This window comes from Bos indicus, chromosome 19, assembly GCF_029378745.1.
Source record: "Bos indicus isolate NIAB-ARS_2022 breed Sahiwal x Tharparkar chromosome 19, NIAB-ARS_B.indTharparkar_mat_pri_1.0, whole genome shotgun sequence".
NCBI classification, from domain to species: domain Eukaryota; kingdom Metazoa; phylum Chordata; class Mammalia; order Artiodactyla; family Bovidae; genus Bos; species Bos indicus.
The window spans coordinates 21,089,150-21,115,545 of record NC_091778.1 but is presented as its reverse complement, the minus strand read 5'-3'; the positions used below and the strand labels follow the sequence as shown (position 1 = coordinate 21,115,545).

Genomic DNA, 26,396 nt, shown 5'->3' with positions numbered 1-26,396 from the left:
GGGCTTCAGTTATACCTACACACTTTTTCAGATTCTTTTCCCATTTAGGTTATGGCAAAATATTGATTCTCCTGTGCTATACAATAGGTCCTAGTTGACTATTTATCAGTTCTGTTCAGTCGCTCAGTCGTGTCTGACTCTTTTCGACCCCATGGACTACAGCACACCAGGCTTCTCTGTCCATCACCAACTCCCAGAGCTTACTCAAACTCATGTCCATCGAGTCGGTGATGCCATCCAACCCTCTCATCCTCTGTCGTCCCCTTCTCTTCCTGCCTTCAATCTTTCCCAGCATCAGGGTCTTTTCCAATGAGTCAGTTCTTTGCATCAGGTGGCCAAAGTATTGCAGTTTCAGCTTCAGCATCAGTCCTTCAAATGAATATTCAGGACTGATTTCCTTTAGTATGTATATATTAATCTCAACCTAATTTATCCCTCCCCACCACCACGTTTCCCCTTTGATAACCGTAAGTTTATTATCTAAGCCTGTGAATCTGTTTTGTCATTAAGTTCACTTGTATGATTTTTTTAGATTCCACAGATAAGTGATTATTGTATGACATTTGTCTTCCTCTGAATTCACTTAGTATGATAATCTCTAGGTCCATCCATGTTGGTGCAAATGGCATTATTTCACTCTTTTTTATGGCTGAGACAAGTTGCTTTCTAAAAGGGTTGTTGGTATGCTTAAGATACATATTTTTTTAAATACCTCTTTTTTTGCTGATCCCTGATGCAGATCATCAGAACTGCCCAGACATCTTTAGGTCAGTGTATGAAATATGTTTTCTTTAATCAGAGTGGAAATGGAGGGTAGTTCTATATGACTGACTAATGCCAAAAGCAAAGTGATGATCAGCCTAACCCCCACAAGTTTGTCTGAAGGCACATGTGTTGTCAGGCTCCCTAATACCAAAGCTTAATAGAGACCCTACACAAATAGGCAGTATTCTCCACTCTTCCCTCAAGCATTTTAAGTATGAAGGAAAATAAGCAGGAGAGAAAACAGAAAATTAGGAACTGCATCAGACACAATGAAAACTTCAACCTCAAGACTCATGAAGGTCAGGGAGAGAAGCAGCAGCTAACAGTTATTAAGTACATGGTGAGAATAAGTTCCCACTCATGTTAGTACTTCAAACGTACTTTCACTTGACCAATTTTCTAATTTTAAGAAGAGAGTGAATAGCGTTATGTGGAAAGAGGTATGACATGAGAGCCAAGAGCCAGGGGTTGGAGCTTTGGCTATAACTAAGCTCTGTAGCCTTGGGACAAGTCAGATGATCCTCTGGAATATTAGTGTGTTTGTGAACTACTTGGATGGAAAAATTAACTTCTCTAAGTTTCAGTAGCGTTTTAAAATTCTCTGGTTCTCTGATTTATATGTATCAGGATAAAATCTGTAGATTTTTCCTCATTTTTCTTACTGTTCTCTGCCCATATATCCCAGAGATATTGTCAAAGGAGGAGAATGGAGTATAGACCAAAACAAATAGTTCAAATAGATTTTTTAGGCACGTAGCACAGATATTAGTCTGAAGGCTAAAGCTCTTTCCACTTGCAAGACTCAGCCACTTGAAAAGAGATGATATCTACTTGAATTCTAAAAATCTGACTTGGCTTTGCTCATCAGGAGCAAAGAGTGATTCAGTGTAGCTTTTTAACTCAAACAGTCAGGGATGCTAAAAACACTGTAAAATGCCACCTGTATTTTTTCTCAAGTTGGTATTTCTTCCAGTCAACAACAGAAATCCTGATTTCTCAACAAAATGATCTGTGGTATAACAGAAGGGCCTACACCCTCCTTCTCACTCAAGCAGAATATTTTCTTTAGAGGCTGACTTGCTGTAATTCAAGAAACCGGCAATACTGTAGAGGAAACGTCTATTGAGTCGATGAGTGTATAATTTCTAAGAACAGAAGAGGGTCCTGGGAAAAAAAAAAGACCTTAGGAGCTCATACACTGAACAAACAGAAACAAAGAGTCTACCATTAGGAGCAGACCTGAATTAAGTCTCACCAACTATGGAAACTTTTGGACTTCTCTGTTGTCATAAGATTTGAAATAAGAACACCCTGGAGGGAATTCCCTGGCGGTTCAGTGGTTAGGATGCTACACGTCCACTGTAGGGAGCTCGGATTCAATCCCTGGTCAGGGAACTAAGACCTTGCATGCTGTGTGGCATGGCCAAAGTTATAAAAACAAACGAACAAACAAACAATAGAATATGCTGGATTTGATAAATATTTATTGGATAAATAATAATGCTACTGTAATTTCTAAAAGTCTTATACAGATTCCATCAACACACCACTAATCTAAGTTCTTAAAAGTGTAACATTACAGAGACTTCAAGATAACTCAGGAGTCTTTGGCTCCTTTTAACAGAAAAAGGACTGCTGAGGATCATTTGACCTCTCTCAGCCTCAGTTTTGTCTTCTGGAAAAGGGACCTAAAACCGCTTCCTTTTCTAACCTCTGGAATGGTTTTGAAGACCAAAAGCAATCATGTAAAACAATTTTACATACTATTTTTTGCACTTACCCAGATATGTTTAAGAATCCGCATAAAATAACCTGTAACAGGCTTATGTATGACAATATGTACACATACCATATATTTTTGTTATGTGTATACTCATATAAATTACACATACAGTTCAATCTAGAAACAGTCACCAGTCTACAAAGAATCTCTCCCTTCATTAGCTGAGACAATTCACAGTAGGCATACTCTCCTTACAAATACAAACAAGTACAAGGGATTTTGCAATTAAAAGCAGACATACTGCTTTGCTATCTGAAGTGTTTTCATTTTTGGAAGCAGAGCAAAGGGTGACCAGAAGGTGGGAAGTTGAAGGAGGGCTGATGAATACTGAAGACAGGCAGAAACATAGGAAATCTGAACAAGGCCAGCAGAAGGAAGAAGATGAAGGCAGAAACTAAGATTCCAAAGTTGCCTTGTGTACAACTGCACCATCCTGTACCAACTGGCTTTCTCTTATTTGATGTCCTCTGATCAGTTCCTCTTCCAGCACAAACTGAAGAAAGCGAATCCCTCTGTTTTACTGGAGTCTTCTGATATAAATCACAGGTCTGCATCAAGATGTGTGGAGCAAGGACAACCACTGACTTGTGCACCTGGGCAAGTTCAAGGCAGTATGGTCTATTTCTGGAAAGGCCTGGATTCTCTTTGATTCCAGTGGGGGAAAAACCCAGCCCCAGCAATGCCCAGAATGGACAGTAGAAGGCAGATGGGCACTGGCTTCGGGAAAATGTACGGACAGACCAGTTCTTTCCTGTTGTTGTCTGAGTGTCCTCTATGGCCCCCTCTGTTAACCGACAGGATGGGACTGTCCCACAGGAAGAGCACGTGGCCTTGGCTTGGCTGAGTACAAATCACTGACTGAGAATCAGCAATTGGCAGCTGAGACCCTGGAGTCTCCGGACTTCGATGAGGAAGCACAGTTACAGTTCTCCCAATTCGCCTTCCATCGCCCGCACCATGACGTATAGCTCGGCCAGACCCACCACAGAGGCCACGATCAAGGCAGCCAGTACTCGCTGGGAAGGGAGAGAATCAGGCTTATGGGATGCAGACCAGCTTCCAGCTCTGGAGCCTCTAGCACCTAACAAGTATGGAGAGGACCTCAATCCAGCCCATAAGTTGGGGGGAAGAGAAGAAAACTGGATCCTGATTCTCTTGAGGTTATTATCTACCTCCATGACTGTTGGACAGATCAAATGCTCCCTTTGTTTATCACATAAATACATAACCTGTTCAAGGCATTTTTGCATACCTCCTCCCTATCCCACCAACACTCCCAACTGAGGCACTCTGCCCTGCCCAGAACCTACTCACCGAGGTCATTTCTGTGAAGATATACTGGCTTCCAAGGTAAGTGCAGACGAAGGCAGCCGCCACCGTGACAATGAAGTTGAAGATGGTGATGACCAGAGCCTTCACTGACCTCACTTTGGGGAGGAGCCCGGGCAAGAAACTTTTAGGTCAGCATCCTCCATGAGGCCCTTTTATCTCACAGTTGCCTCCCCCATCAGCCAGGCTTCCCTCAAACAGCAAGCCTGAACAGCTCAGGCTTAAATCCTGAGCAATGAAGTGAGAAGGAGGACCACGGCTGACCCATCCCAGTGAGAGGCTTTCACAGCCTGATTTCCTAGTACCTCACCTTGCTTTCCCAGGTCACTGAGAGTTCCACCATGCCTTGGATCCTTGGAAAAAGAAAAAGCAAAGGATTTCAGAATGGAAGCAGCCCAGAGAGTATTCATTTGTCAGTCTGGGCTCAGCCCTCTTTATACCCAACACACTAGTTCTGTCTTCTCCCTGGATTTTGTCTAGGACCAGTTGGAGTCTACTCTGGATCAAGCATTTCAGAGAAGAGACGTATATTTCCAGTACCCGTGTATCCCTCTCCTCCTCTGGGCCAGGTGCATGCCAGAGAAAAGTAGGGTGCTCTGTCAAAAGAATGGCTCCCGGCTCATCTCCACCTCTACAACCTTTAAAAATCAGTCACCATCTGAGCCGACAGTCTCAGTAAATAGGATGGGAACTGTATTTGGCTTGTACGCAGCACAGAGCTTCTACAGTCCCTTAATATTAATAGTATACAAACCAGGTTTCCACACTTTCTTTCATCTGTGTGTCTTCCCAGTGCAGGGCCCTGCTTTCAGGGGCTACAGGGTCCACATATTGAAGAGTGGGCTCTTACCTGACAGGTGACATTGCGGGTGATCCGCTTATATTCCTCATTGGCCAGCTGTATCTTAATCTTTTCCAGACGAGCAACTAGCTCTGGGTTCTGAGGCAGAAAAATCAAAGAAGAAGAATGGTATTTCCAGCTTGCTAGAAAACACGTCACAGTCACTGGTTTCAGGGGGCAAAGTACTGCTAAGAAGACCCAGGCACCAGTCCTGCCTCCAGTGCTTTGGAAACTTTTTTTGGGGGGTATCAGTTTTTCAAGCTGTCAGACTGGGAGGACAATATCTGGTTTCCTCCACCCCAGCTCTCAAGGATTCAAAGAACAAATTTTGAGCACAAAGATTCATAAATCTGGAAGTAAAATGAATAAACCCAACTGAGTCAACATCCATTCTCACAAATATATCCCTTACATACCCGAGGAGGCTTCACAACCTCTGGAAGATAGATTTCACTGCCTTCTAGGAGCTCATGAAGGTACAGTTTGGAACCTGAGGAAAAATGCATAGAGGTGAGGTTGAAGGATCAGAGAAGGATCTAGCCCAATTCTTAAACCTGCACCCTCTGCATTGAAAGCACGGCATCTTAACCACCGAACTGCCAAAGAAGTCCCCAGCCCGCCAATTCTTTCTACCAAAATAAAACATGGCTACTCTTATATCAGTTCATCTCCAGGTTCATTTTCAACTGGAAAGAAACATAGATAATCCCATATACTAGTGCTACATGGTGACTTTAATTGTTGGCTCTCAATTACCCAACCAATGTCACAGCTCGTAGGTCATTTATATTTGCCTTTAAGTTAGGTCATTTCTGTGGCCACAAAAGAACTTGCCCTAAATAGGTTTAAGGCCTAGTGATGGTGAATACTTAGAGGACACTGTGCTAGATGCCCTCTAAGGTCCTTTTTAGTTCTAATAATTGAATAATCTACCCCTCACACTTCTGGGCAGGCTGTTAATTCTGGCAAAAGACCTTACATGCCAGTTTGCCATACTGGACCCCTTTACATATAAGGGAACAGAGACTCAAGGAAGAGAAATGACTCCTCCATGAAGAGTCAGTAGCAGAATTAGGACTACAATTCAAATGTCACTCCCAGTCCAGATATTTCAACAGAACTTCCCATCATTCTATATCCAAAAACAAAAACCAACCAACTCTATCAGATGTGACCACTCTTGCTTTTAAGATGGAAAGAAATCTAGATTCACACACAGGGTGAGCCCACTATGTTGCCTTTTTTTTTTTTTTTTTAATGTGGCTCAAAAGGAAGAAACTGAACCTGTGCTGTGCTTTTGAGTTAGAATTTGTATTTCCTCAAGGGTCACGTGGGCCTGGATGTAAAGATGAGACTCAAGAGAACAGAAACTGCACAAGTAAATTTTGTCATCCATGAAAAATTCCCATGGAAATTATGAACAGAGTGGGCTGGTTCCCCAGGGTTTGTGAGGTTACTCTTGGGTTGGCCAGATTATCATTCCATGGGTGAAAGAGAGTGACGGATTTGAAACCCAGTCCCCCTCAAACTGAAATTTCCTTACTGACCTTACAATTCATCTCTCTATCCAAAACTTTATTCCTTTTCCTGTCCCCTCTAACTTCTATGCTGTGTTAACAGAATACTAATGAACCAGAGTCAGATGACTCAAACTGCTATTGTTGATAACATCTTTAATGTAGTGTTATAAATATCATCATTAACCTGAAAACTCTGGTTGCTTCTCCAGGGCAAAGTGAGCTAACAGACACCGGAGCCAAGGACCACGTGACCTGAGAATCGTAAATCAGAGACATTCTGACTCCTGAAACCACAGTTAGGAAAAGTCACACGACTATTATTCCTAGCCTCTTTGTTCTTCTCCTTTAAACGAAAGTTCCTTAACTCAAATTCCAAGCTAGAGTGGATTTGAGCCTTGTTTCCCGTTCCCTTGCTTGGCACCCTGCATTAAATACTGTACTTTCCTTCACCATAACCCTGCCTCAGTATATTGGCTTTGCTGGGAGTCATGAAAGAAGCCGCGAGTTTGGTTCAGCAACAGATACACCCCCTCAGGAAAAAACACCTCAGGAGGGCCTAAACTCTGGGGAAAAAAGAGGCGACTCTGAACCGGAGACTGGGGCTCACCCCTTTCTCTCAAGTACTGATGCAGATCCCGGATCAGGCGGAAAGAAACCAGGCGAGCCGGGCGATTGCCGCCCTTGTGCTTCTTTCCTAGCGCGGCCTCAAGCTCTGCCCGCAGCTTCCCGGGCAGTTGCTCTGGCTCCAGCTCCCCACCAGGACCCAGAGCGCGTACAAATCGCTCGCCAGCTAACAAGCTAGACGCCATTACTAGCCGACTTTACGGTCAGGTGACCCAGAACCGAGACTTCCGTCCGCCTGCGCCGGAAGAAGCGCGAAGCTCGCGGGGCGGGGCAGAGAGCCAAAGGGGCGGGGCAACGGCGCGGGGCAGTGTGGGGCGGGGGCGGAACGCCGCCCGGCCGCGGGTCGGGTGGTGTGTCAGCAGCCCAGCGGGAGCTCGGGCGAGACATGGCGGGCTGTGTGGCCCGGCGGGCCCTGACCGTGGGCAGTCGTTGGTGGTCCCGGTCGCTGACTGGGACCCGGGGGCCGAGGCCGCTCTGTGCGGCGGGTGGAGCTGGGGCCTTCCCACCCGTGGCGACCACGACGACGCGGAGGCACCTCTCGTCCCGGTGAGGGACGGAGCGCGGGGGTCGGGCCCGGAGCCTAGGGAGCGTGTCCCCGGCCAGAGGGCCCAGCAGCAGAGGGTGATAGGAGTTCGACCCAGGGGAGAGTTCCGGCCGAGAGCCGACCTGCGCTGCCTGGGACGCGTGCCAGGAGCGAGGAAGGGAGCGCGGCCCAGAGTCCTGGATTGTGCCGGACTGGCTCCGAGGGGGAACTAATAACCTGCTCGGAGCAAAGCCTGCTTCCTCGAATGCGGACATCCGAGCGCCACTGTTAGTGGGAAGTCCTTCAATTAAGTGCTAGGGCTTTTGATTTGAACCCTCAGCCCATGACTGCGGGTCAAGGCCTCTCTCAGAAAGATGCTGGAAATGGGAAACAGGACCCGAGTCTGCGCCCTGCGTGGGTCCCAGGCTTCAGTGTGACCTTGAGGGCACATACTCTCTTTATGTGACTTGAGGAAGGGGGTTTGAAGCCACAGGGATGGTGTGAACAATGTGCCTAGGGATGAGACCAGAGAGATCAAATTGGGGCAGGTGAACCAAGTGGAAGGAGACATGGAGTTCACCTCTCCACAACAGTAAGAAAGCGGTGCTTTGAAGGGCCCCCAGAAAAAGCAGTCGGGTCCAGAAGTCACTGTGACAGCTGACCTTTTAGTGGCTGAGATGAGACACGGACATGGGGGAGAGATGATAGCTATTTGCAATTTAAGACTCCTCTGAAAATTGATGTAAATCTGAACAAAAACTAGATAGAGAGAATAACATTGGTGCAATGCCAGGATGAGGACTGCAGTTTAGAGGTGGAAATGAACATGGCATGATGACACAAAAGTTTTCTTTTGAGCACCCCTTATACGCTAGGCTCTGAGAGGGAGCACAGGCTAATCAGACACAAGCATTGCTCCCGGGGAACTTACAGTCTCTAATGGAGATAAGACAGTGACACAAATAACTGAAATGCAAGGTGGGAAAGGCAGTCACTGCTGTGGGAGGTCAGGAGGATGGGTCAGGGAAGAAATGGAGGCAAGGGATACGATGAAGCAGGGTCTGAGGGCGTGATACGAGGAATGCTAAGGTCAAGAGAGAAGTGATCTGGGAGCTGTCAGATCTCATGGAAACCAAGCGGGCATCTGCAGCTGGTCCTCAGAGGAGGAGCAGCAGAATCTCTGTGGAGGGGTAGCTTGGCAGGACCCTTCCCTGCTTCAGCTGGCCCCACTGCCGCGACCCTTCTCCGCTGTCATGGCCCCGGCCCCCCCCAGTATCCTAGCAGCTTTTTCTGATGGATTAGTACCCTTCACTTCTTAGCTTTTCAGTTGCTTGTTCCTTTTCCTTCCTAATCAGAAACCGACCAGAGGGCAAAGTTTTGGAGACAGTTGGTGTGTTCGAGGTGCCAAAACAGAATGGAAAATACGAGACTGGACAGGTGAGTGCTGGGCGGCATCATCTTTGGTTTTCAGGGTGTGCTCTGCTTCTGAAAGGGTGAAATTTGGTCACAGGCCTGAACATTATGATTTTCTGCCTTGGTGTTTGGTGCCAGACCAGAATCAAAAGTTTTGTTGTTGTTGTTTTAACATGTTTTTTTGTCCCTGTTTTCCTGGATTTGAATGCACTTCATGTGTCATCGGGTTTTGTTTCCAAGTTAGTGTGGACAGAGATGGTTTGAACTATATTGAGGAGAAAGTCCTATTGCTAAAGAGTCATCTAACATAGTGGTTGGTGGGAAGCCAGTGGAGGGCCTGCTTTTTGATGCTTTGTTCTAGTTGAATTGAGTGCAGTGAATTAAGCTCTGGGTGTGAGGCTCTTTTTCTGAGTCAGTTTTATGCCAGATCTACTGAGATAGATTTAGGCCCCTTGTAGATAAGGAGAACTTTTTGTTTATTCAGCTTTTTCCCCCTGTATGCCTCCAATAGAATGGGCTTTATGCATTGGTATGAAATCAGAAAGCAGTTCCTTCATGGAGTTGACAGTCTAAGAAAAGAATTACAGCATGCACATGGTTCACGGCTATACACCGGCTAAGTGGAAGGGAGGGAAGGGAAGGCTTCCTCGAGGCCTCGGCTATGGCCTGACGGCTGAGTAGAAGTCAGCCAGGTGAAGGGACAGTAAGCGTGCCCACAGTTGGTCTGGGTGGATCTCAGAGTCCAAGGGAAAGAACAGCAAGACCTTGTGCTGGAGTTGCCACCACCCGTGCCACTTAGTGGTCTGGGCCCCACCTGGATGTACCTGCTCGGCTGCAGACTCACTGAACCTTTCTTTTCTCCCAGCTTTTCCTTCACAGTGTTTTTGGCTACCGAGGTGTCGTCCTGTTTCCCTGGCAGGCCAGACTCTATGACCGGGATGTGGCGTCTGCAGCCCCAGAAAAGTAAGTTTCCCTCTCACTATGCCTCACAGTATCCTCTGGAGGAGGCCCAACCCATGGCAGACATATGTAATTGGAGTCCCAGCGGTCAAGACAGCCTCCTTCTGGGCCTTAGGAACAGTCCCCAAACACTCCCTTGACACTGATGCCCATGGAGACAAAAGTGCTGAGTCTTAAGCCAAAGGGTCCCTTCAGACCTCCCCAGGATGCTCACCCCAGGCATTCTTAGTTTGCATTATAAGTACCCCAGAGGGCATTTGGGGAACTAGGCTTCTTGATTTCTTGATGTTCAGTTAGAATCTTTCTCCTAGAGTACATTAAAAAAAGAAAGGCTCCATTAAGTGATCACAGAGAGCCCCTGGGATGTGAGAAGAGTGGGGTGCTCTGGGCTCCAGGGACTGAAGCAGCAGTTTGATTTTCTCAGCTTGGCCCCTTTTTTAAAGAGGCATCCAGAGAGGAAGATAAACGATGACTCTTCACCACACCCTATTGCTTGCTCCTGCTTGGGGAGCGTTGGCCAGGGCGTGCTGAGCATTGGCTCAGCTTCTGCTAAGCCCCTTCAGTTCAGGCACTGGTCTGTTTAAGTGAGGGGTGGCAGGGAGCTGGGGCAGGCCCCGCTTCCGTTTCTCAGGTTGATCTTGGGCTTTTCCTCCTGCCCCATAGAGCAGAGAACCCTGCCGGCCATGGCTCGAAGGAGGTGAAAGGCAAAACTCACACTTACTATCAGGTGCTGATTGATGCCCGAGACTGTCCACATATAGTAAGTAAGCAAGGTGGCTGCGCCTGGGGTTCCTTTCCATGGGGAAGGCCTGGACCCTGATGGGGACCAAGGGAAGGAGAGGGATCCAACAGTTCCATACTGCACTGGGCCCCAAGTCCTCAGGACTGGGTAGTGACCGAGAACACCTATGACTTGCTTCTTGCCTTAGTCTCAGAGATCTCAGACAGAAGCTGTGACTTTCTTGGCTAATCACGACGACAGCCGGGCCCTCTATGCCATTCCAGGTGAGTTATGAGCATCTGAGTGGTGCCCATCGGTGAGGGGTCTGGTGTGTCTCAGGAAGAGAATTCCAGTGCCTTTCTGCTGTCCTTAAATCTGCTTTGGAGGGCGTGTAGATGCTGAGAGCCTTGGTGCCAGCTTCGTCCCACCCTGGGACAAGGCCCAAAAATTGAGTTTCTTTTCAGCCCCACTCTTCCCCGTTCCTCTGTGAGTTTTCTGTCTTTGTCTCTCTGCCAGGCCTGGATTATGTCAGCCACGAAGACATCCTCCCCTACACCTCCACTGATCAGGTTCCTATCCAGCATGAGCTCTTTGAAAGATTTCTCCTGTATGACCAGACAAAAGGTACCCTCTTTCATAAAGGGAAGCTGTAATGGGAGGGCCCTTTCTTCAAAAACAGTGTCACAGAAGCAGTTTCAAAGCTCTGTTTCTACAACTTGATTTAACCTCCCTTTAGACCTGTCGGGTAGATGGCCTTTATCTCCTCCTCACAGATAGGGAAACAGGCTCAGGGATGATGAGAGCGACTCAAGGTTGCTAGGTAGTGGCAGAGTGAGATCTGAGAGCCAGGGCCCCTAACTCCCAGGCCACTTCTCTTCCCCTGACGTCATATTCCTCCTTGGGGCTTATTCTTGGTAGGCAGCCCTGTGCCTTCTTCCAGCCTGTGCTGCTTTTGCTCATGTGTCTTCTATACCTTGGCCATCACTGGGAAGGATTTTATAAGAGAAGCAGTTGGCCGCTGGCCTGGTCTAACCAGTCATTTCTTGCCCCAGCACCCCCTTTTGTGGCTCGGGAGACACTACGGGCCTGGCAGGAGAAGAATCACCCCTGGCTGGAGCTCTCTGATGTCCACCGGGAAACAACTGAGAATATCCGTGTCACCGTCATCCCCTTCTACATGGGCATGAGGGTAGGTGCCGAGCCTTGGTACCTTCCCTCAGGGCTGGGCCCCCGGGTTCTGTGTGGGGTCCCCAGTGTGACTGCTGGTGTGGGTCCCACATTTAAACCATGTGCCTGAGGTTCTGGTTTCCAGTGCTGCATGTATTGGCTGGGGTCGAGCACCCTCTTGGCAAGAGCTGACACCAAGACCTAGAGCAAGGAAACTCTCAGATCCCAGGAAGAAGGCCTCCAGGTTGACTCTCTCTTCTCTTCTGGCTCAAAGGGAGCCATGATTATGAAGAACATACACATACTTGTTTAAATCACTGTAGGCTCCTCTTCCCACGTTTTATACATTTATTGAGCTGTTTCTTGCTTGGCCGTAACCTGGGTCTTAGGGTGACAAAAATGAAACACTGTACCTGCCTTCCAGGAGCTCACGGTAGTGGGGGAGGCCAGCCTACATCTTTCTAAGTCTTGTAATCCTGCTGAGATGTGGGAAGGCAGAGGAGGAAGACAGCAGCCTGGGCAGCAGTGGTGGGCAAAGGGGTGGAGGCTGATGGGGAGAGTGGTGAGAGGGAAGGGCCCTCTCTTCTGTTCTCATCCAGCTCTGTGATCTTGATAGGATGAAGAGGAAGGAGGCCAGGGAAGGGCCCAGGGAGCCTGCCTCCCTCTGGGCATGTTGGCCATAGTTAGCACGTCATCAAGATACTTATGGCTTTCTTCTGTCTTTGCATCCGTCCTGGAATACATCTGCTCCACTGGAGTGATGTTGGTTGGAATAGACGTTTTCTACCCTCGGGGACTGAAATTCTTTGTGTTTTGTTTTCCCCAGGAAGCCCAGAATTCCCACGTCTACTGGGTGAGTGTCTAATCTCGGGAGGAGGGGAGCCCAGGAGGCGTGCCTGTGGGGGCAGGTGGGAGGTGGGGGCTTCACCTCCGGGGCGGGAGATGAGACCCGTGCAGGGCAGGTGTTGGCCTTCGTTGCCCTTTTCTCTCGTAGAATTGCCAGGGGGCTAGCCCAGGTTCTGTTCCTTCTCAGACGTGAAGTCTCTCCCCTGCTCCCACAGTGGCGCTACTGCATCCGCCTGGAGAACCTCGACAGTGACGTGGTTCAGCTCCGGGAGCGACACTGGAGGATATTCAGTCTGTCCGGCACCTTGGAGACAGTGCGAGGCCGAGGGGTGGTGGGCAGGGTGAGCATCTTTGGGCTAACAGTCTTGGTTTCTGGTCGCACCCAGCAGGCCTGGGAGCTTAGTGCACGGTCTCCTCCTCTGTGGTTAGGGGCAGGGGGTCAGTGTGTGAAAGCACAGGACTGTTCAGAGTGAGAAACCTCACTGTGAGGGACTGTTATTTAACTGGCCCATGGTCCTCATAACTCGTAGCAGCAGGTCCTGGATTTGGAGCCAAGTAAGTGACGTTGGTGGCCACCCTTTTTAAAAATCTGAATTGGGAAGCCTTTGGGTGTGGTACACACCCTCCAGCACTCCCAGTTGTCCTTCCTCTGCCTCTTTACACACATACATCCTCTGCTGGCCCTTGAAGAGATCTGACTTTGCAATTCCTGCGCTACCCCACCCACTCTCCTGAGAAATAGTCAAGAGAAGGGGCCGCATTCAGTAAGCAGTTATACACATTAGCAGGGACTTGGGGAGGCAGCGTGGGATAGAAAGAACAGGGCTTTGGAGCTCATCTCTTTTCAGACGCCCACTGTGTTGTTTACTTGCTGCATGACTTTGGCCAGGTTATTTAACCAGAATCTCAGTTTTTTAGGATAACATCTATTACCTTATGATGACCAGGACTTAAGTTAGCAGATGTTTGCTGATCATAAGGCACTTAGTGAATAGACGCTGAAAGGGGTATTTGCAGAGATCTTGGGCTTGTCATCTTTGTCTGGAAACCTCAGATGTTTAGTCTGAGATTATCTTTCTCAGGGCCAGAGTAAAAGGCCCAGGTCAATGGCGGTGCTGTGAGAGGAGGTGCTGGCCGGCCGTTATGGTGGGAGGCATGAGAGGGCATCTGGTCCTGACTCGGTGATGGTCAGCATGTGGCCCTGGGGTACAGGGAGCTTGTCTGGTCTGACCTATTTTGCCTGAACCCTCACAGGAACCAGTGTTATCCAAGGAGCAGCCCGCCTTCCAGTACAGCAGCCACGTCTCCCTGCAGGCCTCCAGTGGGCACATGTGGTGAGTAAGTGGGTGTGGGGGCAGCTTAGGTCCACGACACTGCAGGTCAGAAAGTGAGAGCTCATAGCGTGCAGTTCACTCTGGACCCAGTGAAGTCCTGAGGTGGAGCTGTATCTGCCATTCATTGTTGTGTGAGTCTTGCCTGATTTATGACTTTCCCAGTTCTCCGTGATTTTGTGGAATTTGTGTGTGTGTGTGTGTGTGTGCTCAGTTGCTCAGTCATGTCTAATTGCAATTCCATGGACTATAGCCCGACAGGCTCCTCTGTCCATGGAATTTTCCGGGCAAGAATACTGGAGATTTCTTTCTCCAGGGGATTTTCCTTAGTCAGGGATTGAACTGTGTCTGTTGCATCTCCTGCATTGGCAGGTGGATTCTTTACCACTGTGCCATCTGGGGAGGCCCCTGTGGGATGAGGACTTAGGTCAAAGCGGTCTGGTGACTTTTTGCTACAGAGCTGCCAATGAGTTGGTTTTTTCCCTTGGTGTTTAATTCTGTATCCTGAAAGCATAGTTGGGTGGCCTATCCAGGGTGCATCGAAGGGCTGAATTCAGGACAACTTCATTTCTTCTTTTCATGAAGGGCCAGGATGGGCTCTTGGGTCCCTGGACCAGTGTTATCCTGGCATGAGCCAGGCAGAAGAGCCCAGGCCTGCATTATTCTGCCTCAGTTGTGGTGCTGAGGGCACAGGGCTCTCCAGACCTCTAAACCAGTTTCTCTCTGACTCCCAGGGGCACTTTCCGCTTCGAGAGGCCTGATGGTTCCCACTTTGACGTCCGGATCCCTCCCTTCTCCCTGGAAAGCAATAAAGATGAGAAGACACCGCCCTCAGGCCTTCATTGGTAGGCCAGCAGAGGCCCTGAGCACCCAGGCTCCGCCCCGAACAACAGCCCACATCCCATGAGAGTTGCTGCAGAACTCTGTCACGGCCACAGTGGGTCTCTTAATCGTTTGTGCCATTTGACTTCGGTGTTCTTACTTTGGCGGGTGGAGTATGACTTCTCCAGAAGACCCACGTGGGCCTCCTCCAAGGCTGGCCTTCCCCGTATGCCCTGCCTACGCTGTGTTCCAGTAAACCTTTCCATCAGGAACTGTGTTCAGCGGCCATAGGTGTGGGGGTTCCCTAGCCTGTCACACAGTTGTTAGAATGCGAGGTTTGGGCAATAAACCAGTGCGCGCTTGGCCACCCTCGCCGTTTCTGCCCCTCAACGTCTCAGGCTCCCTTTCTGACCCGGCGGGGGCCCTTGGTTACTGTCCTTAACTGCCCTTCAGGAAGCTGCCCCTTCAGCTAGGGTGTCTGTCTCCATCGTGGGGCAGGGGTTTGCCTGATGTCTCCCAGGTCACTCAGCCAGTGAAGTGGGGGATGGGCTGGACTCTGTTTTCTTTACCCTCTGCCAAGTGCAGAGCTGGAGGGCGGCAGCAAGGTCAAAGGAGTAAGGCAAGCCTGTTGGGTTTCCTGGAGCAGTGGGCCTGCCAGCCACGGGCACAAGTCTGTCAGGCCTCCAGTTCAGAAATGCAGAAACTCAGCCAGGGAGCGTTAGGTATGGACAGTGACTAAGCCAAGCTACTTTCTGAGCTTCTTGAAGATCTCCAAGAGCCAGAGAGAAAAATGTGCTGCATTTTTGCCCCGATTCTTAGGATTCTTGCTTGCTCCCTGACTACCATTTTCTTAATATTAAATTTCAGTTCCAGCCCTTTATAGTGTTGTCCTTAATCCTCCACCTTAGCTCAGCTGGCAAAGAATCCGCCTGCAATGCAGGAGACCCCGGTACGATTCCTGGGTCGGGAAGATCTGCTGGAGAAGGGATAGGCTACCCACTCCAGTATTCTTGGGCCTCCCTGGTGGCTCAGCTGGTAAAGAATCCACCTGCTATATGGGAGACCTGGGTTCGATCCCTGGGTTGGGAAGATCCCCTGTAGAAGGGAAAGGCTACCCACTCCAGTATTCTGGCCTGGAGAATTCCATGGACTGTATAGTCTGTGGGGTCGTAAAAAGTCAGACATGACTGACCAATTTTCACTAATCCTCCACCAGGGGGAGCCTGGGTTGCAGGGCAACTGAGTGCAATGGGGCATAGGCCCCAGTGAGAAGGTCAGGTCAGGTGGTAAACAGAAATACATGAATTATGGCCACACAGCAGTGAGTGACCAAGCTCTACTCCCTGTAAGCACGGCTCTGAAGCACTGCAGTGTAACACAGGTTTATTAGAAATTAGTGTTTGCTTCCATCACCTATGCTGAGCAACAGAGAATTGTAGTTACATGATAAAGAAGTTCTTTCATGCCAGGACCTGTGCCATCCTTCAGCAGACCCTGGTCAGGTAATAGATCAGAACCTAATGCTGGCCCGTGTGGTTAACAGCAGGCTTCCAGTTTTCTTAGAAACTGACAAGGTTTAACCTTGATCCACACTTTTTGTGTACATTCCCCAGGGCTGCTCAGAATTGAAAAATTTACACAGCCAAGAGCATTTTCTGAATGGGGCTGGGAAACTCAAAATTCCCCAAACCCTTACAACACAGTCTGACTTTAAAAGCTAAGATTACTTCAGTGAGTTCAATGTTAGTATTTTAAAACCAGAGAGAGATTTTCAACTGGAAGAGATAAGTGCCCAGAGTCCCAGACTGTTGTGCTGTCTCAGGAAGAAAAGACTGCTCACCACTGAGACAGCTGAGGATCTCAAAGTCCCAGCAGTGAAGAGAGGCCCAGGGACTGGGGAGGTTAAGGGACAAGCATTAAAATACCTCAGTGGGGAGCTGGGACTTTGAGTATTAACGGGCTTTGGGAAGGCAGCTGAGGAAACAGACTGGTGGCCTCAAGCAGAAGCATTCCAGTCACTGTGGGAAACCCAGAGTTGGAATCTGGCCAAAGAAATGGATTTGTCTTCATCTTATTACTCCAGTGAAGGCTTGAAGAACCGTTCATAGCTGACCATCAAGGTGCCTCACCTGAAAGTCTATACATTCAAGAGTACGACTAGCGTAAAACGCCTGATTAGAGTCACCTTTCTCCTGCCCTAGCACAGGTCTTCGTGTCTACTAATCCTGGCCTGGCATTTGCCCATAGGCTCAACTGTAAGCAGCCACTTAGCTATGGTCAGAGTAGTCAAGAGACATGAACTTGATCAGCTATGTCCTTTCCTGACTGAGTGGGTACTGCTGAGTGCAGTGCTGGTTTGTTAGGTTGGCTGAACAGCTCCTTCCTGGTGGCATTCCTTTAGAAAAGAATTCAGATAGGCAGCTGCCCGCGGGCCAAGCCAAACAGAAGGGAATGAAAACCGAAGCCCTGAAGAGGAGCTTGGAACTTGCACCCTTACCCAAGGGTGCGGCATCTCTAGAGCCAAATTTACCCAACAAGAAAGAAATGAAGAACCCTTTCAAGGCTTTTAGGCTACACACATTCTCCTGTGTTCAGGGACTCACCACTGGGCAGAACCACTATCCCCAAAACCAACAACATGGATGGGGGCGGGGGGATGGATGGCCAAGCATAACCACCTCAGTGGGGCCCCCGGGAATGCAGGGCTCTGTGTTTGCTGTCCTCGGATGACGGGCAGGTGGGTGTGGGGCCCGTGGGCTCCAGCCTTCCTGCTGCAGCTCCTGCCCCCTGCCACCACAACGGCCCTCTGAGCTTACAGTAAGTGAGAACAGCTTGCTTCAGAGCCAAGGGCGAGAGAATCAAAGAGAACAGTCATGTAAGACCCTAAAAGTCAGTGCATATGTGACTCTGAAGATGTGGGGGTAAACGATCCTTTCTTCTAGGGGTGTTATTAGGACCACAGGTCCTAACTTACACAAACTCACCCCGTCAGTGCTCTTTGGGTTGGCTGCTTGGCCACTGTGGCAAAGCTAGAGCTGGTCAGTTTTTTTATTGCTTCTTTCCCCTCCCTTAGATTGACTCTACAGGGAAAAGGGGATTAGATCAGAAGATGACGTGGGTCAGGGCAGATTACAAATCTCCTGAATAAAAGTACAAAGTGCTTAAAGAAACAGATCCCAAAGGTAGCAAAAGGGCCAAGGGTTCTGCTTTACCACGGATCTTGGAACCCAGGAGGGGTAGCAGAAATACCCAGTCCCCTCATTATTCAACTAAAACTAAAAACTAGTCATTTCCTAGATTATTTGTTAAAAACGTAACTCATCAAGCCTGTGCTTAGGAAAAAAGGAGCCCCACCTCCTGTAAGAAACTGGGCCTCCACAGCACCAGAAGCCACCTTCCTCAGAGAGAGACCCGTTCCCCGTGGGCCTCCCCTGAGGCCTAAAGTAGCCTTCAGCAGAGCAAAGGTGTGCTCAGCCAAGGGAGGAGGGGAATGCTCCCAATGGGAGGTGGACAGGTCAGTCCACTCAGCCCAGGGGCAGAAAGGGAGGGGCTGAGCAAAGGGGCCAGTCCTGAAGTGCTGAGGGAGCCGGGCAGAGAAATTCGAGCCCTCCGCTGCTCAGGCCCTCTGACCTCCTGGGCAGGTCCTGTTGTGCCTCTGGGTGCTGGGGCAGAGACCCAGCCAGCAGCAGAGTGGGGTGGCCGAGGAGGCGGGGCTCCACAAGAGGGGCAATGGGGCGTCCCGTGCCCTGACTCCAGGAGGGTCTCATTAATCACGATGGGAGGACTGGTGGCCGAGCTGCCGGTCATCGTAAGTGCTGTAGCGCTTGACGTGGATGCGGCGGACACGGTCCCGCAGTTCCAAGGTTTCCTCATCTTCACTGGGGGAAGCCTGGCTGCGGTTCCGGCTTGTGGCCTCCAAGAGGGAGTTGTCAGGGACTCGGGGGGTCTCATAGAGTAAGACGTTGAGTGTCTCCTCATAGATTCGGGCCTCTGGGAATTCCACCTGGGACGAGAGAACAGCATGAGGTTTCATCCCAAAGAGGGCACAGCATGTCAGGGCCGTTGGCCCTGCTAACTCCATGAGGCCTCCAGAAGTCTCTCAAGAGACATGACTTTCTGTCTTGCGAGGGCGGGTGGAGGTGTCCTCTGAAGGAGGCATGAGGAGATGTATTCTATGGACATAAAGATGCAGAAGACTAATACCCTGCCCCACCCAATCTCAGACCAGTGGACTAGTATGTGGAGAGGTCAGGGCCTTGGCTCTGTGGTCAGGCCTAGGTACAAACAGCTCCCCCACTTACTAGCTGTGGGGTCTCAGGCTTAACTTTGTGGTGCCTGAGTTTCCAAATGTTAACACTGACCTAAGAGACTGTTGTGAATGTTATATGAAGATTGTAAAGTGTTGAGCAGAGAGCCGGGCACACAGAAAACAAAAAAGCCTTCTTGCTTTGAGCCCTTCACATGCACACAGCTCTCCCCCGAGACAAGCCGCCCTTCCACCCTGGCAGTCTGTCGTCTCCTGAACACACTGGGGCAGCTGTTCTCTGGGGAGGCACCATCTGCTGGCAGCCTGGGGAGAGTTAGCTGGGTTTGTTGTGCATGTGCGCTCAGTCATGTCCGACTCTTTGCGACCCCGTGGACACACCCCACCAGGCTCCTGTGTCCATGGGATTCTCTAGGCAAGAATATTGGAGTGGGTTGCCATTTCCTCCTCTAGGGGATCTTCCCAACCCAGGGATCGGACTTGCATCTCTTGTGTCTCCTGCATTGCCACTGGCGCCATCTGGGAAGCCCTAAGATCCTTTATATATATATATATATATAATATATGTGTATATACATAGAATATATATATGTGGGTATATATAGAGAATTAAATTTCTAACAGCCCTAGTCTCCGTTTTACAGATTATAAAAATTGAATTTGTCATCTCCTATCAAATCCCTTACTCGTGCCTGGTAGTGTGTTGTCACTGCAGAGACAAGCTGACTGACCAGGAATGCCCAACCAGCAAGGGCTGGAGGACTGAACAGCTATTTCTCCTGCCCTGCACTGCTTCTCCTCAGAACTGTCTCATTTTCATAACAGTTCTGTTAAATTCATACTTCCATTCTCAGATCTTCAAATGAGGAAACTGAGGCCCAGATGGTCTAAATGTCTTATCCAAAATCAGAAAACTGACTTTGGGACCAGGATTCAGATCTGAATTGGGCCAACTCCAATTACCCCCGCTGGTCAACAGCCCTGCCCCTCAGCTGACCAGAGCAGAGTTCTGTGCATTTCCTGAACTCCCTGCATTGGCTTTTGTTCTTGAGCGATACCACTGCGGTGAGTGTGGCAAACAGCAGGATGTGCGCCCGGTGGTGAAAGGTGCAGCCGCACACAGGCAGGCGGAAACCCTGTACCTTGGTCTGCTTCTTCTCGGTGGCGTACACGATGGAGGTGCAGCACACCTCTGCCAGCTTCCGACCCTGCCCGTAGAAGGACCAGCAGCAGATCTCATCACCGATGACGTCTTTGATGAAGAGCACGCGACCGTTGAAGCGCAGGGAGAGCTTGTCGAACAGCTCGATGTTTTTCAGCAGGTGGTCGTCGGAGTTGCTGAAAAACCGGTGAGAGCCCACCGGCCTGGGAGTGAGGGCCCAGCACAAGGGTGGTGCAGGCTGGGCCCTCCCCAGCCCTCCCCTCCCCTGTCGTGCTCACAAAACGAGGGAAAGTCAGGACGCCAGAGGGATGGTGAGAAAGGGTCACGGGGTCCCCTGTGAATCTGGGGGCCTCTGAGGGGAAGGAGGTGAATTGGACTTAAGTTACAACAGAGAGAGCTGAGGGAGGGCCTCCTCTCAGCAGGCCCAAAAAGAAGGAGGCTGACTGCCATCTCAACAGGTCTTCCTGTTAAGACGGCAGTCAGCTTCCTTCCCTTGCTGCAGGGGTGACCCTAGCAATATGTCTGCCCTGGGGAATCACTGAGGGCCTGCAGCCTCAGCTGTACCTAGCTATGGCCTGTTGAGAGGACACTGCAGGACGAGGAGGCCACTGGCCCGGATGCAAAGAACAAAGGCTGCCTCAAGAGGAGTTCCAGCCGCCTGGCCTCCCACCCCTGTAAGAGAATGCGGGGAAAACCCCTGGCCCACTGCCTGACGTGACACACGTTGAGTTACACGTTCATGTTCAGTCTTGTCTCCATCCCGGCCAGGGCCCTGCATTGAGTTCCAGATGCCTTGGCTCTGATTCCCCTTCTGCTCTGTTCTCCCGAGACCCAGACTCATGCCAACTGTGCCAGGCGTGCAGGTGGCTTCCCTTGAGTCTGCTGCCCAGTTTGTCCACTCAGCCCTTGCCTGGGCACCATCCCCCACCCTCGCCAGGGTGCCCCCTACCTGGTGTAGGAATACTTGTTGTTGCTCCTGTTGTACAGCAGCTTCACAACGGGCTGTGAGGGGAGAGAGCGTGAGGGCCGGGGACCTGGCACCCCCAGCCTGCCGCCCCTGGCCACCCTTTGGAGGTCCCAGTACCTTGGTGGAGGATTCAATGAGCCTCTCCTCTTCCTTCAGGGAGGTGATGATGGGGATGTTGCACACAGGCTGGTAGGAGTCCTTATTGTCCTGGGTGACACACAGCAAACAAGCCTTTTTTTTCCAGATCTTCTGTTTGCCAGGCTTTTCCCAGGAGCTGTCAGAGCCCCTCTGCCATGGCCACCCCCTGCTTGTTGAGGCATCAGATAGAGATAGGAGGCTCTGGCAGGAGAAACTGCCAATTGGCAAGCAGATCCCCATTTCCAGAAACCTAAACTCCAGATACCTAGGCATATAAACTAGAAGCAGGGTCCTGTCACTCCGCCTGAGTCCATCACCTTATAAACTGACTGGCTGCCAGCTTGCTGGGGCTTCCCTTATGGCTCAGCTGGTAAAGAATCCGCCTGCAATGTGGGAGACCTGGGTTTGATCCTTGAGTTGGAAGATCCCCTGGAGAAGGGAAAAGCTACCCACTCCAGTATTCTGACCTGGAGAATTCCATGGACTGTATAGTCCATGGGGTCGCAAAGTCAGACACGACTGCGCGACTTTCACTCACTTTGCCAGCTTGCTTGGCCTGGGTAACACGGTGTGTCTAACTAGTTTTGGAATCATTTCATATGTGCCATGTGGCCTTCCAGGAACTGCACCCTACGTCCCTGAAGGAGGGAGCCAACCCCGACCTCATCAGCCCGCCCTGCCTCTGCCTCCGCACCTGCAGGGCAGACTGGCACATGTTCACCAGACCCTGAATGAGGTAATATTTCGCTTCAGCCATCAGTTCCTTGATCTCTTGCCGGTTTTGAGGGAGGACGATCGTGTCATCTCGGAGGTAATTCAGGATGGTGCCAAAGTGCTTTCCGCATCGGTCTATGAGGATCCAGCCTAGGGATTCAGACAGGCCCCTGAGGGTTATTGTTTGTCTCCAGGTACCTCAGGGCAGACAGCAGGCAAAAACCACCTGACGAGCCTGGTGGCAGGTGATAAGGAGCACAGAGCCCATGGCACAGGGTAACAGGAGGAACCTCCGGCTCTGAGGTCCATGGCTGCTCTCCACCCCTCCTCCCTGAAACCAAGAAGACACAGCCCCTCCAGGCCCACCTCCTGGCAACACTCCCACCCAGCCCTGCCTGCTTTCTGCCCACTGCTCAGGCACTCTGGTGATGGTTCTTATAAGAATCTAGTCCCGTGTGAACTTTTTAAAAAGTACAGCTCTTCTCCCTGAAAAATATGTACACACACAACATTCCATGTACAGTTTCAGAGAATTCTGAAGCTGCATAAGAACTCCAGGTGAAGGAGTCCTGTACTACATGAAGAAGAAAAGTGAATCTAGATTCCAGATCTGCCAGGCTTAGGCCATGCTCTGAAGTCACTTCCTCCTCCCACCCCCCACCCCAACCCCGCCCAACAGGCCCCCGCGCCTCACCTTCTTTGTCGGTCAGCACCTCCATGCGCCCACTGAACATGGCCTTGAGCATGGTGTCGTGCCGGGTTAGTGCCCGCACAGTGGTGTAGTACAGGGAACCGCCCACATTGAGCTGGACGTATTTGTTGCCCAGGCCTCCTCCCTTGAAGCCTCCGAGCTTGGGCTTGGCCCCCGAGGCTGGGCACAGACAGGTATCCCCCGACATCTCCCGCTGCAAGTAGATCACCACACGGCAGGAGGTTGGCTTGGAAGGCTCCGCCGTGGTGGAAGGGTCACGAGTGAGTGGCCAGTGGAGGCCAGAGCCTCATACTCTCAGCGCTGTGAGCAGGACATGGGAGAGAAGACAGGAGTCAGTGGAGGAGAGCCCGCAGCTGGGAGGGGACAGGAAGACAAACACTGACCATCCAGTCATTCTCTCCTTCTGAGCCCAAGACTCCCTGACAGAAGCTGAGCCTTAGGCAACGACAAAAAAGACACTCCTGCTGTTCTTCATGGTACCAGTTACCAGGTCTGGGAGCAGAGTTTCCCAGAACCCAGTGCTGGTCACCTCATCAGTGTCCCTGAGACTCCTCCCAGCTCTGGGTAACAAAGAGGTCAAGCAAACTCTTGCAGCTAATTAGAGATAGCTCCAGGAACAGACTAGGCAGAGCAGAAGACCTCACCCTGGGGATCCACCAGTTAGACTCCAGTTGTTTCCCTCTCGAGGTTCCCAGGATCCAAGATTTCCAGCCAAACCTGGGAATCCAGCCAGCCTAGGAGTTTCCCAGGAGTCCTAGGGACAGGATGCACTTCCTTTCTAATGACTCCAGGCTCGGGGCAGCCTGCACCAGTGCTTCCTTTGAGCACCACCCAGAGTCTGGCTTCAGGAAGACAAGTAACAGCAACTTCAGGAGAACACAGATTGAGCCAGGCTGGAGGGAGCTGGCCAGTGTTCCTGGCAGAGGTTATCCTGGTTCCCGCTGAGGTTTCCTGACCTTCCTCTTTTTTGGCATCAGCCCTGCCCTGAGTTCCTGAAATTGTCACCATTTTTCAGGCTAGAACAACTACAGGATGGCTATTTTTGCTTCTTTTTTCCTGAGAGGGGACCCAGCCCTATCTCCTCCTCTCTTCCCACCCAACACGAATGGGGAAAAAGAACCAAATAATCAGTCTAAGAACAATTAAGTGATTTGAAAACTGAAACACTGACAGGAGTTTACAGGACAGAGAAGCAAGGAGAGCAGAGGAAGGCGAAGCCAGACCACCCTTTGTGATCTAGGTTCTACATGAAGAATTGGTAGAATTCATTCACCAAGAGAAAACAAAAAGCCAACATTCTTTGCATGTTTACTCTGTTCCAGGTACTACCCAAGGCATATATATCATCAGCTCATTTAACTCATTTGTCAATAAAACAATATTGAGTGCCTACCAAGTTAAGCAGGAGGAAGAGATGAAATGATACTGTCCTTGACTTCAGGAATTCAAAGAAACGTGAATATTCTTGTTCATTAACAAGAATAAAAATAATAAGAGTATTTATTGTGTCCCTGCTTTGTGCCAGGTGCTGGGGATACAGATGAGAACAAGAGAGTCAGTCCCGTGAAGCTAACCTCATAGTGGGAAGACACATACAACAAGAAAATGAAAAAAGAAGGCAATTTAAGAAGCGAAAAATGTACTTAGTAGAGCGAGTGACTAGGAAGACGGACTCATTTAGATGGGGAGCCAGGGTAAGGCTCTTTGGGAAGGTGACATTCCAGCTAAGCTCTTAAAAGCATTCCAGACAGATGGAAGAGTAGGTGCAAAGTTCCTCGGTCAGACTCAAGTTTTAGAAGCAGAAATAAGGCCAAGGTGGCTGGTGCAAAGAAAGAAGGGGGAAGATGGCTGGATGCGAAGTCAGGGAAGGCAGGGACGGATCACACTGAAGAGTGGATTTTATATTAATTGCAATGAAGATCGACTGTAGGGTTTAGAGCAGGGAAGCAATATGACCTAAGATCACCCTGACTACTGTGTAGAGAGTGGACTCTGAATGCAAGAGAGCAAGTGTGAAGACCAGAAGTCTAAGCAAGAGATGATGGAAGGCTTGGACTACAGTGCTGGTAATGGGAGTCAGAAAAAAAAGTGAAATGACCTCACTTCATCATCATAGCATGCTGAAGTTTACATCATTATCTCTTCTAAGTGTAACCCAGAAGAAGTGCACTGGTTTTCCCACACTTACTACTACACTCTCCAAGCAGTGCTTAACACAATGCCATGCACATTTGTAAGTATTCGTCAATCTGTTAGACTGAATTGTTCCCGAAAAGATTTAAGTAGGTCCCCAGTGGCGCCAGTGGTAAAGAACCTACCTGCAAACACAGGAAATGCAGGTTTGATCCCTGGATCGGGATCATCCCCTGGAGAAGGAAATGGCAACCTGCTCCAGTATTCTTGTCCCAGGAAATCCCATGGACAGAGGAGTCTGGGGGGCTACAGCCCATGCGGTTGCAAAGCGTTGGACATGACTGAGTGACTGACCAACCTGGGAAGAATGTCCAAGGAAGGGCCAGGACAGGTGCTGTATGAAATGCTGAACTCCTTTGGTGGTTTGTACAGTATGGATGAGATGAGCGCCCCGCCCCAGCAGACTGCCCAATCAGTAAGTAATCTTGAATGGTATGAGATTACTTTACCAAACTCTGCCCACCCGGAAGGAATAAATCCACCCCTTAACAGGTTTTAACAAGTTCTCTATGCATTTTGTGTCTAGCCCCAATTTCCCCAAGATCAAAGAAAAGGAGCTCACCAAAGGTTAGGCGGCTGCCAACAAAGGAAGACAAATCCAAACTAATCTATTCTTTTCCAACAAAGCAATTGCTTTGAGCCCCTGGACGACGTCGGCTGAGATTTCAGTTGCTCAGATTCTGCCCAGGCCAATAGGTTCCAGGAATCCTGTGGCAGGTGACGCCCCAGAAGGTAATTCCAGTGAAAATGAAGTTTCCACTGAAAGCTCTTCCTTCCGGACTTTGTGTGTGGGTATTTGGGGATGCTCGGGGCCTATCTGTGTCACACTAGGCAAAGCGAATGGGAACCTAAGCGGAATAACGGGCAAACAATCACGGCGGTGTTAGAAGATGGGGTCCTAAGGAAAGAAGGTCCCAGAAATTCGTCACACCAGGGATGGCGAGGGGAGGAGCCGATCTTGGTCAGAGAGGGCGGATCTAGCAGAAAATCCAAGGTGTAATCCTTCTGCTACATCCAAAAGGCGTGGGGAAATTAAAACAGACCCAACCTCTCCATGACAGTGTAGAGTCTTTCCCAACTCGTACCCCTTCTCACTATTGAGAAACAGAAACCGGTTCTGACACCCATTCCCAGGGGAGGATTTGAGCTCTCCACCCCACTTTCGCCGTCCCACGCCTTTTCCCCAAGACCGCGTGGGGCTCTGTTTGCTCAGCCCAGGACCCAACCATCCCTTCCCCTAGGGCATGGACCGGCTCGGCTCTCACCCTTCCCGGTGGCGCCTCTCCCCTCAGCCGGATTGCAAGTCGACACCGTGCCGCCCCCGAACTGTGGCCCCTAGAGCTCCAGCAATCCCGGGCCGAAACTCACATCCTCCACCCGAGGACTCCGCCCCAAGCCGGCTGGAGCCTGAGACTAGAAGGCGGGGCAGACCCAGCACCCAATCAGGGCGGAGGGAGGGGCCCCTGAGAGTATTTTGCGCTGAGAGCATAGCTACTTCCGGTAGCCTTTCCGGCGCAAAGGCTCTGGGGCTCGTAGGCAGTTATCCTTCCTCTCAGGCCTCTGTTTCCCAGCAGGCCCTGCGGGCTTGATGGGTCTAAGTG

General features: G+C 50.2%; 3 protein-coding genes across 7 annotated transcripts; 1 reads left to right on the top strand and 2 right to left on the bottom strand.

Moving 5' to 3' along the window:
• Positions 1 to 2,232: 2,232 nt before the first annotated feature.
• TMEM199 (transmembrane protein 199) lies at positions 2,233 to 7,087 on the bottom strand. 2 transcript variants are annotated; one of them, XM_019980971.2, is made up of 6 exons: positions 6,846 to 7,087; positions 5,135 to 5,208; positions 4,728 to 4,817; positions 4,188 to 4,230; positions 3,863 to 3,975; positions 2,233 to 3,629 (listed from the first exon to the last, which is right to left on the bottom strand). In XM_019980971.2, the coding sequence occupies exons 1-6, from the start codon at positions 7,045 to 7,047 to the stop codon at positions 3,546 to 3,548; spliced, it is 606 nt and encodes a 201-aa protein (XP_019836530.2). In that variant the 5' UTR covers positions 7,048 to 7,087; the 3' UTR covers positions 2,233 to 3,545. The 2 variants fall into 2 exon arrangements, with proteins under 2 accessions (XP_019836530.2, XP_019836529.1); XM_019980970.2 differs by having other exon boundaries at positions 2,233 to 3,564; positions 6,846 to 7,086.
• Positions 7,088 to 7,170: 83 nt separating this feature from the next.
• Positions 7,171 to 15,010, top strand: POLDIP2 (DNA polymerase delta interacting protein 2). Its single transcript, XM_019980960.2, has 11 exons — positions 7,171 to 7,408; positions 8,741 to 8,822; positions 9,664 to 9,761; positions 10,422 to 10,518; positions 10,688 to 10,763; positions 10,996 to 11,103; positions 11,532 to 11,668; positions 12,473 to 12,499; positions 12,708 to 12,833; positions 13,747 to 13,826; positions 14,558 to 15,010. Exons 1-11 carry the CDS (start codon positions 7,248 to 7,250, stop codon positions 14,670 to 14,672), a joined length of 1,107 nt encoding a protein of 368 aa, XP_019836519.2. The 5' UTR covers positions 7,171 to 7,247; the 3' UTR covers positions 14,673 to 15,010.
• Positions 15,011 to 16,011: 1,001 nt separating this feature from the next.
• On the bottom strand, positions 16,012 to 26,214 carry TNFAIP1 (TNF alpha induced protein 1). 4 transcript variants are annotated; one of them, XM_070772734.1, is made up of 9 exons: positions 26,061 to 26,197; positions 25,358 to 25,643; positions 24,921 to 25,093; positions 22,585 to 22,902; positions 21,871 to 22,040; positions 21,156 to 21,245; positions 21,021 to 21,073; positions 20,052 to 20,247; positions 16,012 to 18,648 (listed from the first exon to the last, which is right to left on the bottom strand). In XM_070772734.1, exons 4-9 carry the CDS (start codon positions 22,787 to 22,789, stop codon positions 18,412 to 18,414), a joined length of 951 nt encoding a protein of 316 aa, XP_070628835.1. In that variant the 5' UTR covers positions 22,790 to 22,902; positions 24,921 to 25,093; positions 25,358 to 25,643; positions 26,061 to 26,197; the 3' UTR covers positions 16,012 to 18,411. The 4 variants fall into 4 exon arrangements, with proteins under 4 accessions (XP_070628835.1, XP_019836521.1, XP_019836520.1 ...); XM_019980962.2 differs by lacking the exon at positions 24,921 to 25,093; XM_019980961.2 differs by lacking the exons at positions 24,921 to 25,093; positions 25,358 to 25,643 and having other exon boundaries at positions 26,061 to 26,214.
• Positions 26,215 to 26,396: the final 182 nt, after the last annotated feature.